Below are 19,142 nucleotides of genomic sequence, written 5' to 3'. Positions count from 1 at the left end.
TGATGGTATTAGGATGTGGGGTGTTTGGGAGATGCTTGCATCATGAGGGTAAAGCTTCGTGAATGGGATTAATGCTCTTATAAACGAGACACCACAGAGCTCCACAGGCCCTTCCAACACGTAAGGACACAGCAAGGAGTCCACAATCCTGAAGAGTGTCTCACCAGAATCTGACCATGCTGGCACTCTGTTCTTGAGCTCTCAGCCTTCAGAACAGTAAGAAACACATTTCTGTTGTTTATAAGCTACCTAATCTGTGGTATTTTGTTACAGCAGCCTGAATGGACTAACTGCCACTCATTCCCTGATCCATCACTTACTAAGCCTGGTTAAGGTTAGCTCTGTATTTACCAGGCAGGGAAGTCAAAGCTGAACAGCACAGCATCTCTGGCTTCCAAGGCTTCAGGAGCCTTAGCAATGGTAGACAGTGTCACACAGCAATAGGAAGGGCCCTGAGACAGGCAGCTACAGACATCCATGTGGAATGGAGGACAAGTGTTTTCATTATAGCAAGGAGTAGGAAATGAAAGCTCTTAGAGAAAAGACACCACATTTAGGCTTTCCAAGTAAAGAATGGGAAGGAGGATGGTTGAGCAAGGCAAGTTCCAGCAAGCACAGGGACCTAGAGTCTGAGAATCTATCAGTGGTTCCCAAGGATGGAGCCCAGAGTATAGGAGGAAGAACTACCTGACTCTAAACCGGAATGGAGACAGGGGCCAATTTAGGAAGGGCCTTGTGAGCCATGAAATGACTGTGGACTCTACCCTAACTGCAAAGAAGACATTGCAGGTATTGTTTCTCCAGATAAACCCCACCAACAAATTACAAAACAGATTGCTCGCAGTTTACTGCAGATCGTGTTCTAGAGAAAGAAGAGGCTATAGGCCAAGAGACAAATTAAGAGGTGAATGCAGTAATTCAAACAAGAGGTACCAATCCAGCACACCAAGATCCCTTAAGGCAACAGCTGCTTGGCCCTGCAAAACGAGGCTTCCCCAAACACAGATGAGGCAGAGTGAGATGCCCAGGTCCGTGCAAAGCAAAGGCTTTCAGCATCAGAACCAAAAGCCTCACATGTCAGGGCTTCCATGGTTCTTAGAATCAATGCTGATGCTCTCTCCCTTCTACCTCTCCTCCTTCTAGTCTCCCAGACATAACACCCCCAGTCACTGAGAACCTGGGATTTTACTCCAGGGTTCCTCCTTATTCCTCATCAGGTTTGGCCAAGTCCACCCTCATTCGTGGATACACAGTTCTATTCCTTTACAGTCACACAGCATGGTCTGGTCCTTGGCTCTCCACCCCCTTTTCCCCACACCCTTCTGGCACCATCTTCAACCCCTGACCCATCCAGTGGCCTCTCCAGCACCACTGTGTTCTACCATAGCCCCCACCCGTAGGCAGGCAGCACACGACGGGGCTATCATAAAGTAGGGCATTCCTATGAAAACTTTCTTAAGCAGAAATGGCATAAGGCAAAGAAGCAATTACCATTAATTTACATGCAAAAACTTTTAGCATTCACAGACTCTGGGGTGCATGGGTGGCTCAGTCGGTTAATTGTTCAACTTTGGCTCTGGTCATGGTCTCACAGCTCGTGAGTTTGAGTGCCCCATCAGGCTCTGTGCCGACAGCTCAGAGCCTGGAGCCTGCTTCAGATTCTGTGTCTCCCTCTCTCTCTGCCCCTCCCCATACTGTGTGTGTGTGTGTGTGTGTGTGTGTGTGTGTGTGTGTGTGTGTGTGTGTGTTTCAAAAATAAATAAACATTTAAAAAGATTTTAAAAAAATAACCTCTCTTAGACTTTCCTAATATATGAGGACACACCTTGCTAAAGGATGCATGAAATAAACGGAGCCGCTCACAGAGCTATGGCGGCTTGATGCGGAGAGGCTGAACGTAGTTCCTGGGAAAGGCCCTTGGTGGCGCCACAGTTGCAGCCAGGGGGCTGTGCGCTGCCTGTATAACAACTCTGGGGAAAACAAATGCTGAGCGCCTTTTTCACATTTTGCCTTTTTTCGTAAAAGTAAAATCCTCTTTGGATTTCTTTCGGTTAGCAAAAACAGGTACTAGTATAGGTCTGTCCTGAAAGTCAAGTGGTGTAAGGCGAACTTTTGCAAAGCTGGGGATACCTGCGCTCACTGCACATATTCCTGGTATTAATACCAACACCTTATTTAAAAAGTAAAGAATGGCAAGCAATTTCTTCACCACTGTCCATGGAACCCCAAAGCCTGGGGCTAGGCCTCCAGACTCTGACTGTAGGCCTGCCTGTGTGCATGTAGGAATGTGGTACCACGACAGGGCCATGGGCTTCAGACTTCCACAGTGTGTCCAAATCTCAGCTCCACTACTTACCAGTTGGGTCACCTTGAACAAATCACTCACCATCTCTAGATTTGCTCTAAGGCTTCAGTGTGCATGCATGGGGCCAATCACACAGACCTAGGCCCACAAGCATTCATGTTACTTTCTCCTCTGCTTATCCACTCTTAGTTTCCCATAATGTAAACATTTATCACTATAAAATTCTCTTGGAAGAGAGTAAGAGATACTCAATCCATCTTTCTTCCTCTAAGTTTCAATCTTATAAGAAAACTACAAAAAAAACAAAGTTGTGCATTGTCTAAAGTACTTAACACTGGTGAGGTGATAGGAATACGGGACAGTGGGGGGGGGGGGGGGGCTATGGAAAATGCCCAGTAGGAAGAGGAAAAAGGCTTTCCAGCTATTTAGAGTGCAACACCACTCAGGTGTTTATATTGGACAATCTTGGCAGCTGGTGACTCACTTCTATGCAGAGTATCTTAAAATGAAACTTCTATTCTTTTGTACAAGTTCTGAGTTTTCCAGGATATGAGACACTCCCTCCTCAGGGTTGTTTCCTCAGGCTCACAAGTGAGTAACACCACCACCCAAGTCCTTATCTTCATTTTAAAGCTTGAAGGGAAATATCTCTCTTAACCTTCACACTGATTTCTGTTTATGCACTGCCTTACTGAATTTTTTTAAAAAATAGATACACCTACATTGAATAAATGTATAAATTAAATGAGATACATTTCTAGTTTCTTCGCCTGTTCATGGATCCAGATCTATACCTCTTTGTATGCCCCATCAAGCTAGTACACTACATTATACATAGTAGGCATACCCAATAAATAATCATCTAATTTAAGTTTCTCCATCAATGTGTCACAGGATATGCCTTTATAGTTACCACTAAGGGAAACAAAAATATTCAGCAAGTAACTCTTAGAGGGATGTACTATCTGCTATCAGGAAAAACTTACTAAAGGACAGAAAGGGGGGGGGGATTCCCCAAATATTGTTTTATGTTCCTCAGGGACCTGGTATTCAACACCCAGGCCTTTCTAAAACAAAGTACAACCAAAGTGATGTCTCCAACCACATTTCCATACAGTAAAACCTCATCTACCTATTTTAAACACTAACCTAAATGGTCAGTTCTGTATAAATAATTGTAGCAGGAAGACAGGAAGCATCTCGAGAACCTACTTCTCTAGATGCTTTGCAGGCACCCAAAGTGATTTGATGACTTAAGACAATGTGAGCAACTTCACAAAAATGCCATTATTCAAATAAACATATGCCTGGAGTAGATAAGCATCATCAAACAGTCTGACTCAATTAAGTCTGTGCTTCTGAGGGTGGGCCAGGGGAGTCCAACCTCAGCCATGGAAAGGACCTACACTGACTAGGGCAATGCACTGAGGTCCAGGATTTAACATGTTCACTTTGTCCCTCTTCCTAGAGCCCCAAACTGTTCAGATCCATTACATTAGCTCGGGCTGCCATAACAAAATACCATAGACTAGGTGGTTTAAATGACAGGCATTTATTTTCACATCTATGTTCTAGAAGCAAGAAGTCCCAGAACAAGGGGTGGCAGGATGGGTTTCTGGTCAAAGATCTCTTCCTGGCTTATGGATGGCCCTTCTTAGGTGCAGGTCTGTGGAGAGAGCAATCAAACTCTCCAGGGTATCTTCTTAAACACTCATCCTATCCAATCAGGGCACCACCCTTGTGACCTATTTAGTCTTAATTACCTCCTTACTGCAAATACAGCCATGATGAGGGTTACGGCTTCCATATATGAATTTTAGGGGGACATAAACATTCAATCCAAAACACCCACGAATAAGCAATTATCCCCGACTGCTAAATAAAACCTCTTCGAATTGTTGACTCTCTCTGTTGATAAGTCTCTTGCATAAATTATCCCAGGGCCCACAGTCTCACAGGACAGAGTTCACAGAACAATGGAGAAGTGAGCAATGACACCAACATCCATTTTCTAAACGAATACGTCATGGAGAGAACAGCATTTTTATAAGTGAGTTCGTTTGAAGCTCCTTTTCAAAGAAGGATTAGGGCTCTTTTTCAAAGACATATCTGAAAGCACAGATTCACTGTGACTAAGGGAGACTGAACAGGGCAGCGACATCACAAGTAATCAGGACGGTATACCAAGGAAAGCCACTTTGAAATTCCAGAACAGACTACTTCCTGGACATAGATGACAAACTAAACTCATGCATTCCAGACTCAACTTCCACCAGTCTAACCTCTAATCCTGAGAAGAAACTCTATACAGGAAATAATGGTCAGCTTATAAAAGACTATATATAATTACCTCTGATTATAAAAGAAATTCATGTCAATTTTGGAAATTATTAAAAATACAAAGTCAAAACAAACAATGCCATTTCTCAACTGAAACAATGGATTATAACAGCACAACACCAGGTTATTTTGTATCTCACCTCTTCAATTCTCTTAAGTACTTTCCCATTTCAAAACACATCATATTGTTAACATGATTTATACATAATGTTTCCCCTTCTAATGTGGGGCCAAGAATGCAAATATCTATATTTGCCTGGTTGTCTGGATCAATTTCTATAAATTACAGATGGGAGTATTAAGTGAAATGGAGAATGCAATTAATACACATCTAATTCTCCTTAAAAAAGCAAACTGAATAAAGGTAAAACTTTAACAGGGAGTGTAATTTTGTAGGAACGCTCCTCTTTTTTTAGTGTTTATCATCCAGATTGCTGGAGAAAAATCTCAGTGATTTCTCCTACCTTCATTCTTTCTAGAACTACCTAGTCATGTTTGGATTTCCCGGTTTCTTTGAGAATCCAGCTAACCTCTTAGGTCTGCTATCAAAGAAGCCCCACCAACTTTGGAACCTCAGAAGAATAACCAACACTCTCCTCTCCCCAGGACCCAGGCTGGGGCTATGTTTAAGTTGCCCCACATCCACGCACACCCATGTTTACAGAAACATGTTCACCTCTGGTCACCAGTGACAGATAAGATCCTGTATTTTGGAGAAAAGAAAAAGATATAGAACCAAATCTTTACATTTCTGCCTAAAGATTCCAGGGAGACATTTTTAGGCTAATGTCCAATTAATACTCTTATAAAAATAAACAAATTGCTTGGTTTATGAAATGGCTCACAACTCGGGGGAGGGAAGGTTATCAAATTCACCTAGAAGAAGACCTATTAATTTCACATCCAGAAGCATTCCCACCTACCTCCCTCTCACCAAGCTTCTCTTTCTGGCACACTTTCAGGGGACATGAGTATGGGTGGATAATGCACACATGTATTAGCAGTTTCCAACAGCCTCCCCATATGAATGTCATGCTCGCCCCTCTTCCTCCCCAGCTGAGAAACAGTCATGTTTTAGTTTATTACAAAGTGACAGATGCCTGTTTCCAGATTTAGTTGCTTTCCTTCTTCTGTAGGATGCAAATGTGATCACTGACTGATGCAGCCTTGGGTCTTGAACCTCCCTGCAGTGCTTTGAACAGTGCTGAAAAGTCTGTGCTGAGTCCTCCTTATAGGCCTTTCTTTGAAATCTAGTTGATGTGCACAGCTCTAAGTTCCCAGCTAGAAGCCATCATGTACCACGTGCAATGGTTTGCAGCAATTCAGACAGGATCATCTCTTCTCACACTGCTTCCTTCTCTGTCACCAAGAGACTGTAGGCAAAACTACAAAATCCATCATGCTTTGTTACTGAAGCACTTCAAGGGCACCCATGAAATCACTTTTCTCAGACCACAGTACACTTCTCAAAGACAAAGTATAGTGGCATTTTCCATAGACTCCTTTCCACCCACCCTCCCACCCCATCCTAGTAGTTTCTGGAAGTGGTTATCTCTCAATGGAAATACAAAGATGGGGTGGAAAGAGAAGAACCATAGATGCCCCAGGCGATAAAGGAAACACTCCAAGTTGAAAGTATTGACCTGACCTCTAGCTGGTGACGTGGGGAGATCAATGAGAGATCTTCCTACCCAGGTCACTGAAGGTGTTCTGCTTAATGAAGGAAACTCTCCTCTCACCAATTCATTTTCTTTTTTTTTTTTTTGAGAGAGAGAGAGAGAGCTAGTGTGAGCAGGGGAGAGCATCAGAGGGAGACAGAATCTTAAGCACGTTCCACACTCAACACAGAGCCCCACGCAGGGCTCAATCCCAGGACCCTCGGATCATGACCTCAGCTGAAATCAAGAGTCAGACGCTCAACCAACTGAGCCACCAAAGCGCCCCACCAACTAGTTTTCTTAATCCAATTCCACCTGCCTTAGGGAAACTACTCCCAAATTTTGGCAATAGACTTTCTGTCAGATGTAATTTTTAATATTCTCAATGTTTGCCTGTGTCTACCTATTGACGTTTCAGTGAGAAGTTATGACAGGCTACATTCGGGGAAGGGAACTCAATGCTGTCTGAGGCTAGAATCCCTTACCTCCAATCACGTGTTTTCAGGAATACAGTGGTATACTTTCAAGAAGTATACGAAGTACAATACTTCATAGGAAGTATTATATATTTACCACACACACACAAAATCTGTATGTACTAATATACTGTTTTGGAAATCTGAGCATTTTCCCATATTTGGATGAGCACACTTATATACTGTTTGAGGGATATGTAAACATTGTTTATTGAAATATTTGTTCATTCTGTTCTTCAACATCCTGTTGGTGAAATCTCACAAACATGCCCAATCTGGTGTGGGATATTTGCTTGGGAGAGAAATGTCACAGAAATAGAGATAACTGATGCCTTAGCCAGGCAAGGCACTAATGAGAAGCAAGAAGAGACCATAAAATTTAGTTTACTACCAACTCTACCTGGACAGGTAATATTTCTTCCTTTAGAATACCCTGTACCCATATTAATAAAGTGCTCCATGATGACTGCTCTTTGGAAATTTAGGGGCTGTCACTTAAAACTTAGAATGAACAAGCAGACTACATAATCAAAGTCAATACAATTAATAAAGTCTTATGTAGGTCGACCACTTCAGTCATCACTCATAAACCGAATAACTTTCTAACCATACTGGTTAGTCCAGAGCCTCCGTCCTTTGCTCCAGACTCTGCCCACCAGCTATGGCCACCTGAACATTTGACAGGTATGGCAAACTCTAGGTGGCCAAAGAAACTCCTGATCTTACATCATTAACCTGTGCTGCCTACAAAATTGTCTCATCTGTTGAAACCACCTATGTTTACCCAGTTGTTGGAGCCAGAAACCTGGGGGGACATCAACTTCTTCCTTTCCCTAACTCCTCCCATCCAATTACCAAGCCCTGTTATTTCCTGTCTTCTAACCATCTTAGATCCTTCCAGATTTCACCATGGAAGGATTGCTAAACTGGTTCCAGCATGTCTCTCTAAACTCATCTACTGCAATAACCTCAATTTTCTCATTTTTATGCCAGCCCCCTCTTCTACAAGCACCAATATGTGTGATTTAAACTTTAATACTGCTCCTATTTCCAACAAAGGGAGTTTTTTAAAAAAGAATTTGCTGGGGGCACATGGGTGGCTTAGTCAGTTGAGCATACGACTCTTGATTTCAGCTCAGGTCATGATTCCAGGGTCGTGGGATGGAGTCCTGCATCTGGCTCAGCACCGAGTATGGAGGCTGCTCAAGATTCTCTCTCTCTTCCCCTACCCCTCACCCTTGCTTTCTAAAATAAATAAACTAATTTTAAAAAAGAATTTTCTGATAATCCCCGTATTCTAACAAAAGAATCATTCTCATCTGTGCATTAACTCTATCTTCTCTATGTGCTACACCTTCTATAGTTTCAGGCATAGTCAATATTCACTTTGATTTCTTTGGTCACTTAATATTTGATACATGAAATGTATTTGGGAAACAGTATTATTTATGAAATTGACCAATTTCATGAGTATATGATGCTCCGATGTGCTAATAACCAAAACTGGTTAAACTATAAATAACTGGCATCTATGTTATTTCACAAACAACGTGGTGAAGAATAACTTCGTACTTAAAGAATTTTGTTCCTATTGATTTTTTTTTCATATAAACTTTGAGGAGTGGGATCACAGATTCAAACTCCTACAACTAATTGTTGTATGAGGCAATCCTGGCACAGGGGGTCATGGGGCAGCTCCCCTGTAATACTTTCTGGGTTCCAATTCTAGCTCCACCATTTGTTGTGTGACTTTAGACAAGTTATTTAATCTCTGTGACTCAATCTCCTACAAAATGTGAGTGATAACTGAATTTTCTCTGGCAGAGTTGTCACAAGGATTACATGACAACACATGACAAGCTCTCAGAACTATACTTCACGTATATCAAGTGTTCCATAAATGCATGCTGGTTATATTAAATACTAACGTGATCTTTTTGGAAATATATATATAATATATATTAATATACATAATATATATATTAACATGTATAAACATATATAATATATATGTATATTATATATATTTATATATATTAATATATATTATAACATACATTTATATATGTATATTATATATATTTATATATATTAATATATATTATAACATACATTTATATATATGTATATATATATATATAACCAAAAAGATCAGGTTCGTATTTAATATAACCAGTAGGATAACCCATATCAGTTTTACTGCAACTTTATCACCAAAAGACATTAACACCTTTTTTGGTGGTTCTTATTTAATGAGTAGGTATCCAGTGATATCTTAGGTCACTTTTTTTTTAAGCCAGAGGCAGTGGACACCTGAAACTAAAATTACATTGTATGTTAACTAACTGGAACGTATTTTATTTTTTTTAAGTTTACTTATTTTGAGAGAGAGAGTAAGAGGGAGCACAAATGGAGGAGGAGGGAAGAGGAGGGAAGAGAAAGAGAATCAAAAGCAGGCTCTGCACCACCAGTGCAGATCCTGATGTGGGGCTCGAACTCAGGAACTGTGAGATCATGACCTAAGCCAAAACCGAGAGACAGTCATTTAACCAATTGAGCCACCCAGGCATCCCTTGACTAACTGGAATTTAAATAAAAACTTAAGAAAAATTTAAATGTACAAAAATTTTAAAAATAAAATAAATAAATGTCAGAGAGAAAAACAGTTGTTCCTCAAGTAAATTTAAATATCTTAAATGAGGGGCAGCTGGGTCAATCAGTAAAGCATGCAACTCTTGATCTCAGGGTTGTGGGTTCAAACCCCACACTAGACATAGAGTCTACTTAGGAAGAAAAAAAGACAAAAGAAAAAAATTAATTGCTCAGATGAAAATAGGTTTGGAGACCTTTACTTCTTTATTCTTAACTATTACATATACTCCGGCCAAATACATTACCAGTTCAGTTTTTTTATAAAAACCTGCCTTTTTTCTTCTAATAATGATCAGCAAGCAACATGAAAAAAGGCAGAAAATGATTGGTGGTAATCCCACAATTGACAACTTATCTCAGTAGACTTAATCTATTTATTCTTGTTATAGTAGCCAGAGATCATTCTCAAAGGAAATTATGGAGAAAATATCCAAAATTGGCCACTATGCAGTTCATACCTTGTCAAAAAGATCCTAATTGGAAGATAGACATGAACTTGGAGAGAAGATTTCTACAGTGCATGTGATAGCTTTGGATATTTGTTACATCTTTAAAAATAACAGCACATAAAAAGGCAGATTTTGACTATGTTGAAGGAAAAAAGTATGATTATTAAACTCTAAGTCAAAAATAAGCACAAATATCTAACTGCTAAGAAACCAACAAAACCAATGTCATGAATGAACTCGAGCAGAAACCCAACAAGGTCTGAGTTCCAGTCCTTCCTGTACTGCAAATGTGATACCTAGAGAAATGCCTTTCAAACTGTAGGTCAGGATCCATTAAGGAGTCATTAAGTCAAGCTAGTGATGAGTTTTGTTTTGTTTTTTTTAATGATAAAGAATAGAACACCACACAGAATATGAGCAAATATTGCACTGTATGTGTGTGTGCTGGTGCTAATGGTATTTGTGTATCTACATTAGATGAAAAAAGTAAAGGTGTTTCCTATTATGGATGATAATATGGACTAATAAAACTGTCTTCTATTCAGTATATTTCCGAAACAAGATTGAAAGCCACGACATAGAATCAGTCACTTAATTTCTGTGAAGATGCTTCCTCATCCCTTAAATGGAACTTACCATTCTGTTTCAGAGACTATACCCGAACAAAGTAACTTCACTGTATTTTTTTCAACTATAAAACATGGTATCAATATGTTATGGTTACGGAATTTTGGTTGGGTTTCCTTAGAGTTTGATGTTACTCTGCCATATATGCTTGCAGCATCAAGTCACTATGCTAGAAATCCAGACATCCAAAGATAATTCTGAAAATGTGGTCTCCTTAAGAGTAGAGTTGGAGACCAGAAAGTCTAAAATTTCTCAAAATCTGTATAATCTCCTTTGCAGTATCTACCATACCACCTCTGGGTGGCGCGGGGGGGGGGGGGGGGGGGGGGAGGGGTTGTGAAAGAGAAAAAAAAAAAAGAATAAAGAGAGGAAAGGCAGCACCTCTGTGTTTCTAGGGCCTCGTGAAATAATCTTCACTTAGTAGAATGACCAGAAGAGGGAAACATGTGTATATGCCATTCCCACAGGCAGCCGCCAGCTCAAGGACATCAGCTGCCATCCTGCTGCCTGCACAGCTCTTCAATGGTACTTGGCCTAAGGATATAAATCACTCCTCTTCACCTTCCATTTAAGTGTAGAATCCTGGGGACACCTGGGTGGCTCAGTCGGTTAAGCAACCAAATCTTGATTTCAGCTCAGGTCACATCTCATGATTCAGGAGTTCGAGCCCCACAGCTGGAGATTCTCCTTCTCTCTCTGCCCTTCCCGCCACCCTCAAAAAAATTAATTAAAAAAAAAAAATAGAATCCTGTGCCAGACTCTAAATGTCACAATTTCAGGCAGCATATCATTATTTATCCATACATGTTATGTGGATACACCATGGTACCACAAAGAGGAAACATTTTAAGACACTAATACCTAAGAAACTGAAAACAGCTAAGAAGACAGGTACACTCACTCCAACTCTTCCACACAAGCTACCATTAAAGCACCCATTTCAAGGAAAAGGTATCATAAAGATCCCATATAATAATAGAAGGTATCGCTTCCTCTAAAATAGAGCTTTAAAAAGGAATGGGATTCCTACTTGAATGAGAGCAGAACACTTCAAGAGAAATGGAGGACAGGAATTCTTTTGAGGACTCGATGACACAAGTACTAAATACGTCATTTTTAAAATGACACTCATAACCTTCAGATCAGCTTGTTCTGAGTTTTGCTTCTTGTCAGGCTCATGAATTTTCTGCACTGATCAATCCAGCACATAATCTCCCTCTAAGCTTAACCAGGCGCACACATGTAAAACATCTGGCTGGGGTTGAGAGGTGCAGTTTGCAGCTTAGTGAGATATGCCAGCTCACCTGGGAACCCTGTGCAGAAATGGCTGCTGAATAAACGAACACAGAAATATATATGCAACAGTCCTAGCATAACTTTCTCTGTGACTAATTCTCACCCCTTTAGGGGAGGAAAGGGAGGGATGTCTGATGAGGGCATGCGGGAAGCAGGTAGTGATCATAAGGAAATTTGTGAGGGGGCTACCAAGAACGTTTTTGGCACTGCGCGTGGAGTTCTTACTAGAGAGAGAAAATCAAACAGATTGAAAAATGAACAACCAGCACCTTGGTTCTGGCAGCCTGCCAGGTAGCTTTTGCTTACCTTTGATCCTGGTTAAAAACCATGCGGGATGTGTCACAACAGAAGTGTCTTTCTTTATAACAATCTCTACACCATAGAGGTATCTTTCTAACCAAAGGACACATTCGTTTGGAAGAGCTCTAAAGAATATCGGGAAGGAACTTGATCTCATTTGACCAAGAGGCTGGGACTCAGAAACGTTAAGTGACTTACCTAAGGTCACCCAGCTGGCAGCACTGTCTAGCCTTGGGCCAAGAGCTACCCAGAATTTCCCAAGATAAAATATGTGTGCCTACTAATATGTTTTTAAAGAGACAAGGTCTCCTCTCCCTCAGGACTACAGCTTTATCACTATATCTTCTAATTCCCTAGAATCAGAACACTTTGGTATAAAATTAAGCAGACATTGTTTTAAAACCATCCACCAATTGGGTGGGGAGGGTGCCCACATGTCAGGTTTGAAAAGGAATTTCTATCTCTGATACATCTTACTATGGCATGACATTTAAGAAAGTTTACCCATATTTACAATGTTGCTTGAAACTGAAACATAAAGACACATCATTATCTCATATATAATTGATGGTGGATAAAAAGCATCATTGGAAAAATATACAATTTGCATTAAAACTTCAGGTATTCCAAGTTACAAAGACTAATTTATTTCATAGAATGAGGAATTACATTACTACTACACCTGATATCAGCCAAACATTTGTGTCTATAAAGTATCTTTTCTTTCGTATTTATAAAAACTAGAAAAGAAAGCACATGCACTAACCAAGGTTTAAAAAAAAACAAAAAACTTGCAGCATAGACAGCTACAAATAGTGCTCTCCATGGTGAGAAATAAAGTCCACACTTAAGCATCCTAGCAAAATTTTCACCACACACACACACAAATGCACACGCTTAACAGATGGATTCTAAAAAACAGCTAAGCATTCCATAAGCCAAATGCTCAAAAATTAATAATAAAAGATGGTTAACATTCCTGTATGTGTGATATTGTATAAATGAGCAGACCCACCTCTGTCCTCACTTCTCATCTCAACCTCCTTTTCCCAACGCTGAGCTCACCCTCCCATCTCCCCCTACTCTGCAACCAAATTACAACCACCCAAAAGCAAGGTGTCTGCTGCAGCCCAAAACATTTGACCGATAATATCCGGTTTGCCATTCCAGGAAATCCCAGAGTGTGTTTTAAGCCTCTGCCCAAGGCTTATAAAGAAAGGCGAGAGAAAAACTAATCAATACCAGCACCCAGCTGTGACCTGGCACAGAAAGAAATCAAGAAAATAAATCCCATCCATAATCTGTATAATTTAACACTTGGAAGAAAGCAACATCTGGGATCGACTCCAAGCGGGACAGTGTTGCTGGATGGGTCTGTGTTTCTTCCAATGAGTGTTAAACCCAGTGACAAGGGGACACTCCAGTTCCTCACCATTTCAGCAAAGGCAATGTCTTTCCCAGCAAGGGTTAATCTACCCAAAAAGGTGGGGGAGAGTGGACAGAAGGAAAATAACAACCACCAACATCTACTCCTTGCCAGGACAGTGCCTAGCAAAGGTTCCCATCACACTTTGAAGAGAGGGAAGGCTGGAACCCCTTCCCAAAGGTGGGTCCAGGACAAACTATTGTCTTGCTGAACAGTCACAAACAGAAAGAAAGCTCATTAGCTTTCATTGACTTTGTTTAATCTTACAGTCCTTTCAGTGGACTCCAAAGTCCTATCCCCATGCAAAGTTTAAAAAAAAAAATCTCGTATGACTAAGATTCCCTGGAAAGGCTTTCCACATTGTCTAAATTACAGGGAAATTAATTTAGAACAGAAGCAGATACCTACACATCGTCTAAATCACTAGATCTGTACCCAATTAAAAAAAGAAAAAGTACACCAATCAGCAGAACGGGGCATTATAGGGAATAAAGACTGTTAGTAAAATCCAAAATGCTTTCTCCCTGTTAAACCTTCTGAGAGGTTATAATTGCATTTGGCCGCTGCAGGCTTGTCAGAGAGCCTGGCTTCTTAATAGCCACAACCTTAAAAGGAGTAACTGTCAAGGGGCGACCCAGCTGAAATCAAACAACAAAAACAGGAACTGTAATCAGCCTGAAATGGGAGGAGGGAAAGGAAGGGAGACTCCTGTATTCATCAGTCAACATTAATGTCCTTTGTTGTTCACCTTTGCACAGAACAGCGAGCATTACCCTGTTCCTTCTCCTCCGAAAGCCAGTGTCAGGGTAGTGCTTTCCTAAAAGCTGTCTCCTCGCCTCGAAGACCCAAGGCTTTCTGATTTCCCCTTCCCCATTATCACTCCACAGCTGTCCTCCACCAACCCCCAACGCTCTTACCCCGGGCCGAGAGGGTGGCCAGAAGTAAAAGCATTGCTGAAATACCCGTTCCCCTCCAAAGACCAAAGAGGCGCAGATGTTGAAATTTACCAATCCCCCCAGCCCCTAAACACTCACACCCCATAAACCCGGGATAGGAGGGAGGAAGGAAGCTAGGGTCAGGCTCGGTCTGTCAGAGCGGCTCCTTTGAGGACAGTGCCACATTCCGCACTCCGGGAATGTCGAAGGGAGCCGGAGGGAGGGTTTTGCGCCCCCCTCCCCTTCTGTTTTGGGGGTGTTCTCTCTGCGCAGTACTTGTTGTCTCTCTCTCCACCCCAGGGAATCGTTGCAGCCCACTGCCCTCTTTGGGGAAGAAAGATAAGGAGGGAGAGGAGCGGAACGCCGTTCACCCTCCTCTTCAACTTGACTCACACACGCCCCGTCGCCACTCCAAACTCCGCAGGCAGAGCCCGCAGCAGGAGGGCTGGCCGCGCGCTCCCCCAGCCGTCCCGGCACTCCGGGAGCCGGTGCGGGGAGCACCGATGGGGCGGTGAAGGCGAGACCCCAGCGCATACCCCACTGCCCGGAGCCGGCTCGGCAAAGCCCCAAACCCGCAGCGTGATGCCAGGATTAGGCATTTCCAGCCCGGCAGAGCGAGAGGGGCGCAGGGGCAAGGACGCGAAATGCGCACCCGCTCGGGCCAGAGCGGAATAAAAGTTCGCCCCGCGGAGACTTACCCACGCCGTATTTCTCGTGCTCCGTAGGTATCCACATGGCTAAAGAGGGGTCCGGGGTCTTCCGGCTTTGTAATCCCCGCGCCTTCTCCGTCTCACAACAATGCACAGCTCCCGAGTAGCGGCTGCAACGCTGAAGCCCCGCGGCTCCGCTCGGGCTGTGAGCGCTAGGCAAGGTCTGCGCTGGAGGCTCCCGAGCCCGGCGGTGACACCGCTCCGCTGAGGGTGCGCCGCCCGCCGCTCTCCCGGCGGCGGCTGCTCACAGTCCTCCGACGCGCTCTTGGGGACCCGGCGGCGCAGTCATTGTTCTGATTCACTGAACTAAGCTACAAGCCAGGGTACTCTCCGGCGCACCCCCGCCCGCCAGCGCCTCTTCCAGCCCTCCCTGTCCCGGAGTCCCCACAGCACGCTGGGAATTGTAGTTCTGGGCGGCTCCATCCCGGAAGGGGGCGTGGCAACAGCGGTTGGGGGCGGGGATTAGGCGCCGCTCTCCGTGTCCTATTGGCCTAGAACGTGATGGCGAGGCGTGGACGTGGAGGAACCCCGCGGTGATGGGGGGGTTCGCCTCCAGTCGCGTTTCCATTGGTTCCGGGCTCCCAGCTGCCCTCCCTTTTCTCGTCTGTCTTGTAATGGCTGCTCCCGAGACCCAGGGGGCTGCTGCCCGAGGGGAGGAGGACTGCAAGAGCAACCATAGCGAATCTGGGAGTGTCAGTTATGAGGGTGAGTACGGTTCCACTGAACCGTAAGTGGTCTTTTTCCCTCTCTCTCCGATCAGGATTGCAGCTGACCGCCAGGCAAACCCCAGGAGCCTGCCAGCTCTAAAGCCACCTGAGCGCCAGGGATCCATGGGAGGGGCCCAGCGGGGCGGTGTGGGGTCGGAAGCGGATACTTGGTGACGGCTGTCTGGGTAGGGAAAAGAAAATGGGATGGAATGGGCTTCCCGGCGACCAGAGAAGCTCCCTGAGCGTTTTTCTTCGGTTTGGAGCTCCCAGGTTTGCGCTTGCTGCCGGGTGGGTGTGTGTCAAGTCACGTTCGCGCATGTGTGATTGTAACTCCGGTATTAGCTCTCTCCTCTCCGGTATCCTGCCTCCGCCTCGGTTTGCTTGGTTTGGCCTCGGGAGATATATTTTACTTGTATTCGGGCGGTTTTCCGGTTGCAGATTGGTCACTTCTCTCCACTCTACAGATTTATTCGATGGCTGGCAAGAGCGGCATCTGAAGAGAAAGTGTCTCTCACAGCCTCTTTGGTAGCTCTTGACCGCCCCAGGCGATTGCCAGGATTGAATGTGGACCCAGGCTGAGTTCTTCGAGAAAGAGGAAAGGAAATGGTATTTTGCAGTCATGGCTTCAGAGAAAATTTGAAGGTGGTTATGAAAATCATCGCAACTACTTTGACGCTACTTGTCTTTGAAGTTGCCCTCTGATCCACTATAGAGATTATAAACCAAACTTTGAAAGCTGCCAGGGGGATTGATTGTCTTGAGGATGCCTAGCCCTATTCGTTTACCTTTAGTGCATCTATCCCCGCCCGCCTCCCTTCTTTTTTGTCTTGTGTAATTTAACAGAAGTTGTCTTTTTCTTTTTTTTTTTTAATGTTAATTTATTTTTGAGAGAGAGAGAGAGAGCACCAACAGGGGAGGGGCAGAGAGAGAAACACAGAACTGGCTCCAGGCTCCCAGCTGTGAGCACAGAGCCTGACACGGGGGTTCGAACTCGCCAACCTTGAGATCATGACCTGAGCTGAAGTTGGACGCTTCACCCACCAAGTCACCCAGGTGCCCCAACAAGTTGTCTTTTTCTATTTGACATGGTTTGGGGGCTTAAAGTTTCTCTGGCCTTATTTGAGATTTTTTTGGTTATTTTGTTTTTGTTTTCACGATTAAATTGACATTTAGTTTTGAGTTTTTATCTCAGCACAGAGATAAAGTGCAGTCTCCTCCCACTGCCCATCAGTGGAACTACCTATCTCTGAAATTATTTTAATACCTCTACCAAAGAAATCTTTGATAGGCTCCTGACTTGAAATACTTATGCCCACACCTGACCATTTCATTTGGGGACTCTTATTTGGTGGTAAGATACTATTAAGGTTTTCCAGATTCTCAAAGTTCGGAGGGCTCCCTGTTTAACATTTAAAGATGAAATCCTTGGTGAATTTATCCCACAGATTAACTCATAAAAAGGAAAATTGGGAGTTTCTTCCAAAAACATTGTTGGACAATTAGGTATCATTAGTTATTTAAAATTATGAAATTTTTCATTATAAATATTTGAAGCCATTCAGAGGTGTGTAAGTTAAATGGAAGTTCCTCCACCACACAGTCCATTCCCAAAATAATGACTGTTAAAAGTTTGTTGTGTGTTCTTTCTGACATATTCCTAGATGACACACATCTGTATTGTTTTGATTTTGAAAAATAAAAAGAGATCATTGTATGTAAGCTCAAAGATCTGCACCCCCCTCTCTCCCAATGATCTGTATATTTCTTCCATGTCAGTATATTTGTTGCTTCTTTCTTTTTAAAGACTACCAGTTGTATTCCATAATACAAATGTACCGCACTCTAACCATTCCTCTATTAATGAACATGTACTATGGCTTTAGTTTTTCAGTAATTTATAGTGAGCAACTTCATATACATATCCTTCCCCTCTGGCAAAGAACGAATTTCTTGAGGAATTGCAGGATCAAAGGTAACACAGGTTTAAAATTTTAATAGATACCAGATTTTTCCCTTTGAAAGACGTCAGCATACACTCCTATCAGTAATATATAAATGTCCTTTTCCCTTGTGCTTACCTACTGTGAGAAAATCATTAATCAAGGGCCAATATTTAAATGACTATTGGATTGAATTAAGTAAATGCTATAAAGCATAATTCTAGGTTCCAATTTCTTTTTGACGACAGTATGGAGCAGCAGTGAATTTGAAGTATCTGTCACAAAAAAAAATCCTCACTGTGGTTCATAATTGACAAGTATTCTCGCTAATTGTTATCAGTCAATGGGAGAGCTAATGGTTGAGTTTTATGTCTTTCTTGTAAGGTTGTCACTAAAAATCCCCTTAATAATCTATGTATTATTCTGTAACTTTATCTGAATTGTTTTCAAAGCCTGCAAAGTGTGATACAAATTTCGGCTGGAAATAATGATACTGAAATTATATTCATATTTTTTTGTTAATCATTTACTTAGGTTCTCAAAAATATCTTTCCCTGTAAAATCATTAATTTCCTGAAAACTGCCTCTTTTAGGAGGTTTCACTATGGTTCTAATTAAAATATCAACCTGTGTACTTAATATCCTGGAGCAGAAGAGTTCTGCTAGAATGAATCTCTGAGTGGTGTGCAGGCAGGGATAGCACCTTACCTGAGATCTGAGGCTCCGTCCCTCACCAGGAAAGCCCCCGATCTTGCACAACACTGCTTTGCATACATTTGAACTGTAACTGGGATTTCATATTGTCCTCTAAAGTTTACAACAGACGGTAAATAGACTCAATTTCTCACACTTTGGGATGTATTACTGGTATTTTCTCTTTTGCTGTTTTTAGTTAGAGGCAGTAAGATAGTACATATAGTTTATTAATTGACAATACTTCTAGGAAATGTTTGAGACGGCGGTGATTTGTGACAGGGTTAACCTGTGCATCCATATTACAATCTGCCAGAGTTAACTTTTTTCCCTGCAAATGCATGCTCAGTAGATGACAATCATGGGAATGCTACTTTGGATTTAGAATGTGTTTCCTCTGGAGAGCTTGTTAACACATTTGCAGTATCTCTAGAAGGAATGGGGGTAGCAGGTGGTGTCAACTCCTCATTCTTATATTTGCTATTTCGATAGGTAGCATCAAGCCTTAGCTAGAAACCTAGGGAGCATCCTTGATTCCTATCTTGCCCTCAGGTCCTGAACCTGACCAGTTACTAGGTCTTATTTTTCTGTGCCTGAAATAATCTTTTGAATTTGTTCTTTCTCTTCA

The 19,142-nt window shown here is 42.4% G+C and overlaps 2 protein-coding genes across 8 annotated transcripts in view; one reads left to right on the top strand and one right to left on the bottom strand.

Moving 5' to 3' along the window:
* DOCK4 (dedicator of cytokinesis 4) overlaps window positions 1-15,554 on the bottom strand; it is a 434,929-nt gene extending 419,375 nt beyond the window's left edge. For all 4 annotated transcript variants that reach the window (XM_086692336.1, XM_086692356.1, XM_086692348.1 and 1 more), the window contains exon 1: window positions 15,163-15,554. In XM_086692336.1, coding sequence (XP_086548462.1) covers window positions 15,163-15,199 — 37 coding nt within the window. In that variant the 5' untranslated portion in view covers window positions 15,200-15,554. The remainder of the gene's footprint in view (window positions 1-15,162) is intronic.
* Window positions 15,555-15,735: 181 nt separating this feature from the next.
* The window catches only part of ZNF277 (zinc finger protein 277), a 113,124-nt gene continuing 109,717 nt past the window's right edge, over window positions 15,736-19,142 (top strand). The window contains exon 1 of one of the 4 annotated variants that reach the window (XM_086692296.1): window positions 15,736-15,879. In XM_086692296.1, the coding sequence (XP_086548422.1) occupies window positions 15,789-15,879 (91 nt within the window). In that variant the 5' untranslated portion in view covers window positions 15,736-15,788. The remainder of the gene's footprint in view (window positions 15,880-19,142) is intronic. The other 3 variants (XM_086692303.1, XM_086692311.1, XM_086692321.1) reach the window with 3 other exon arrangements.

This window comes from Puma concolor, chromosome A2, assembly GCF_028749965.1.
Source record: "Puma concolor isolate L17-30 chromosome A2, mPumCon1.1.hap2, whole genome shotgun sequence".
Lineage (NCBI taxonomy): Eukaryota > Metazoa > Chordata > Mammalia > Carnivora > Felidae > Puma > Puma concolor.
This window is presented reverse-complemented; position numbering and strand designations above follow the sequence as displayed.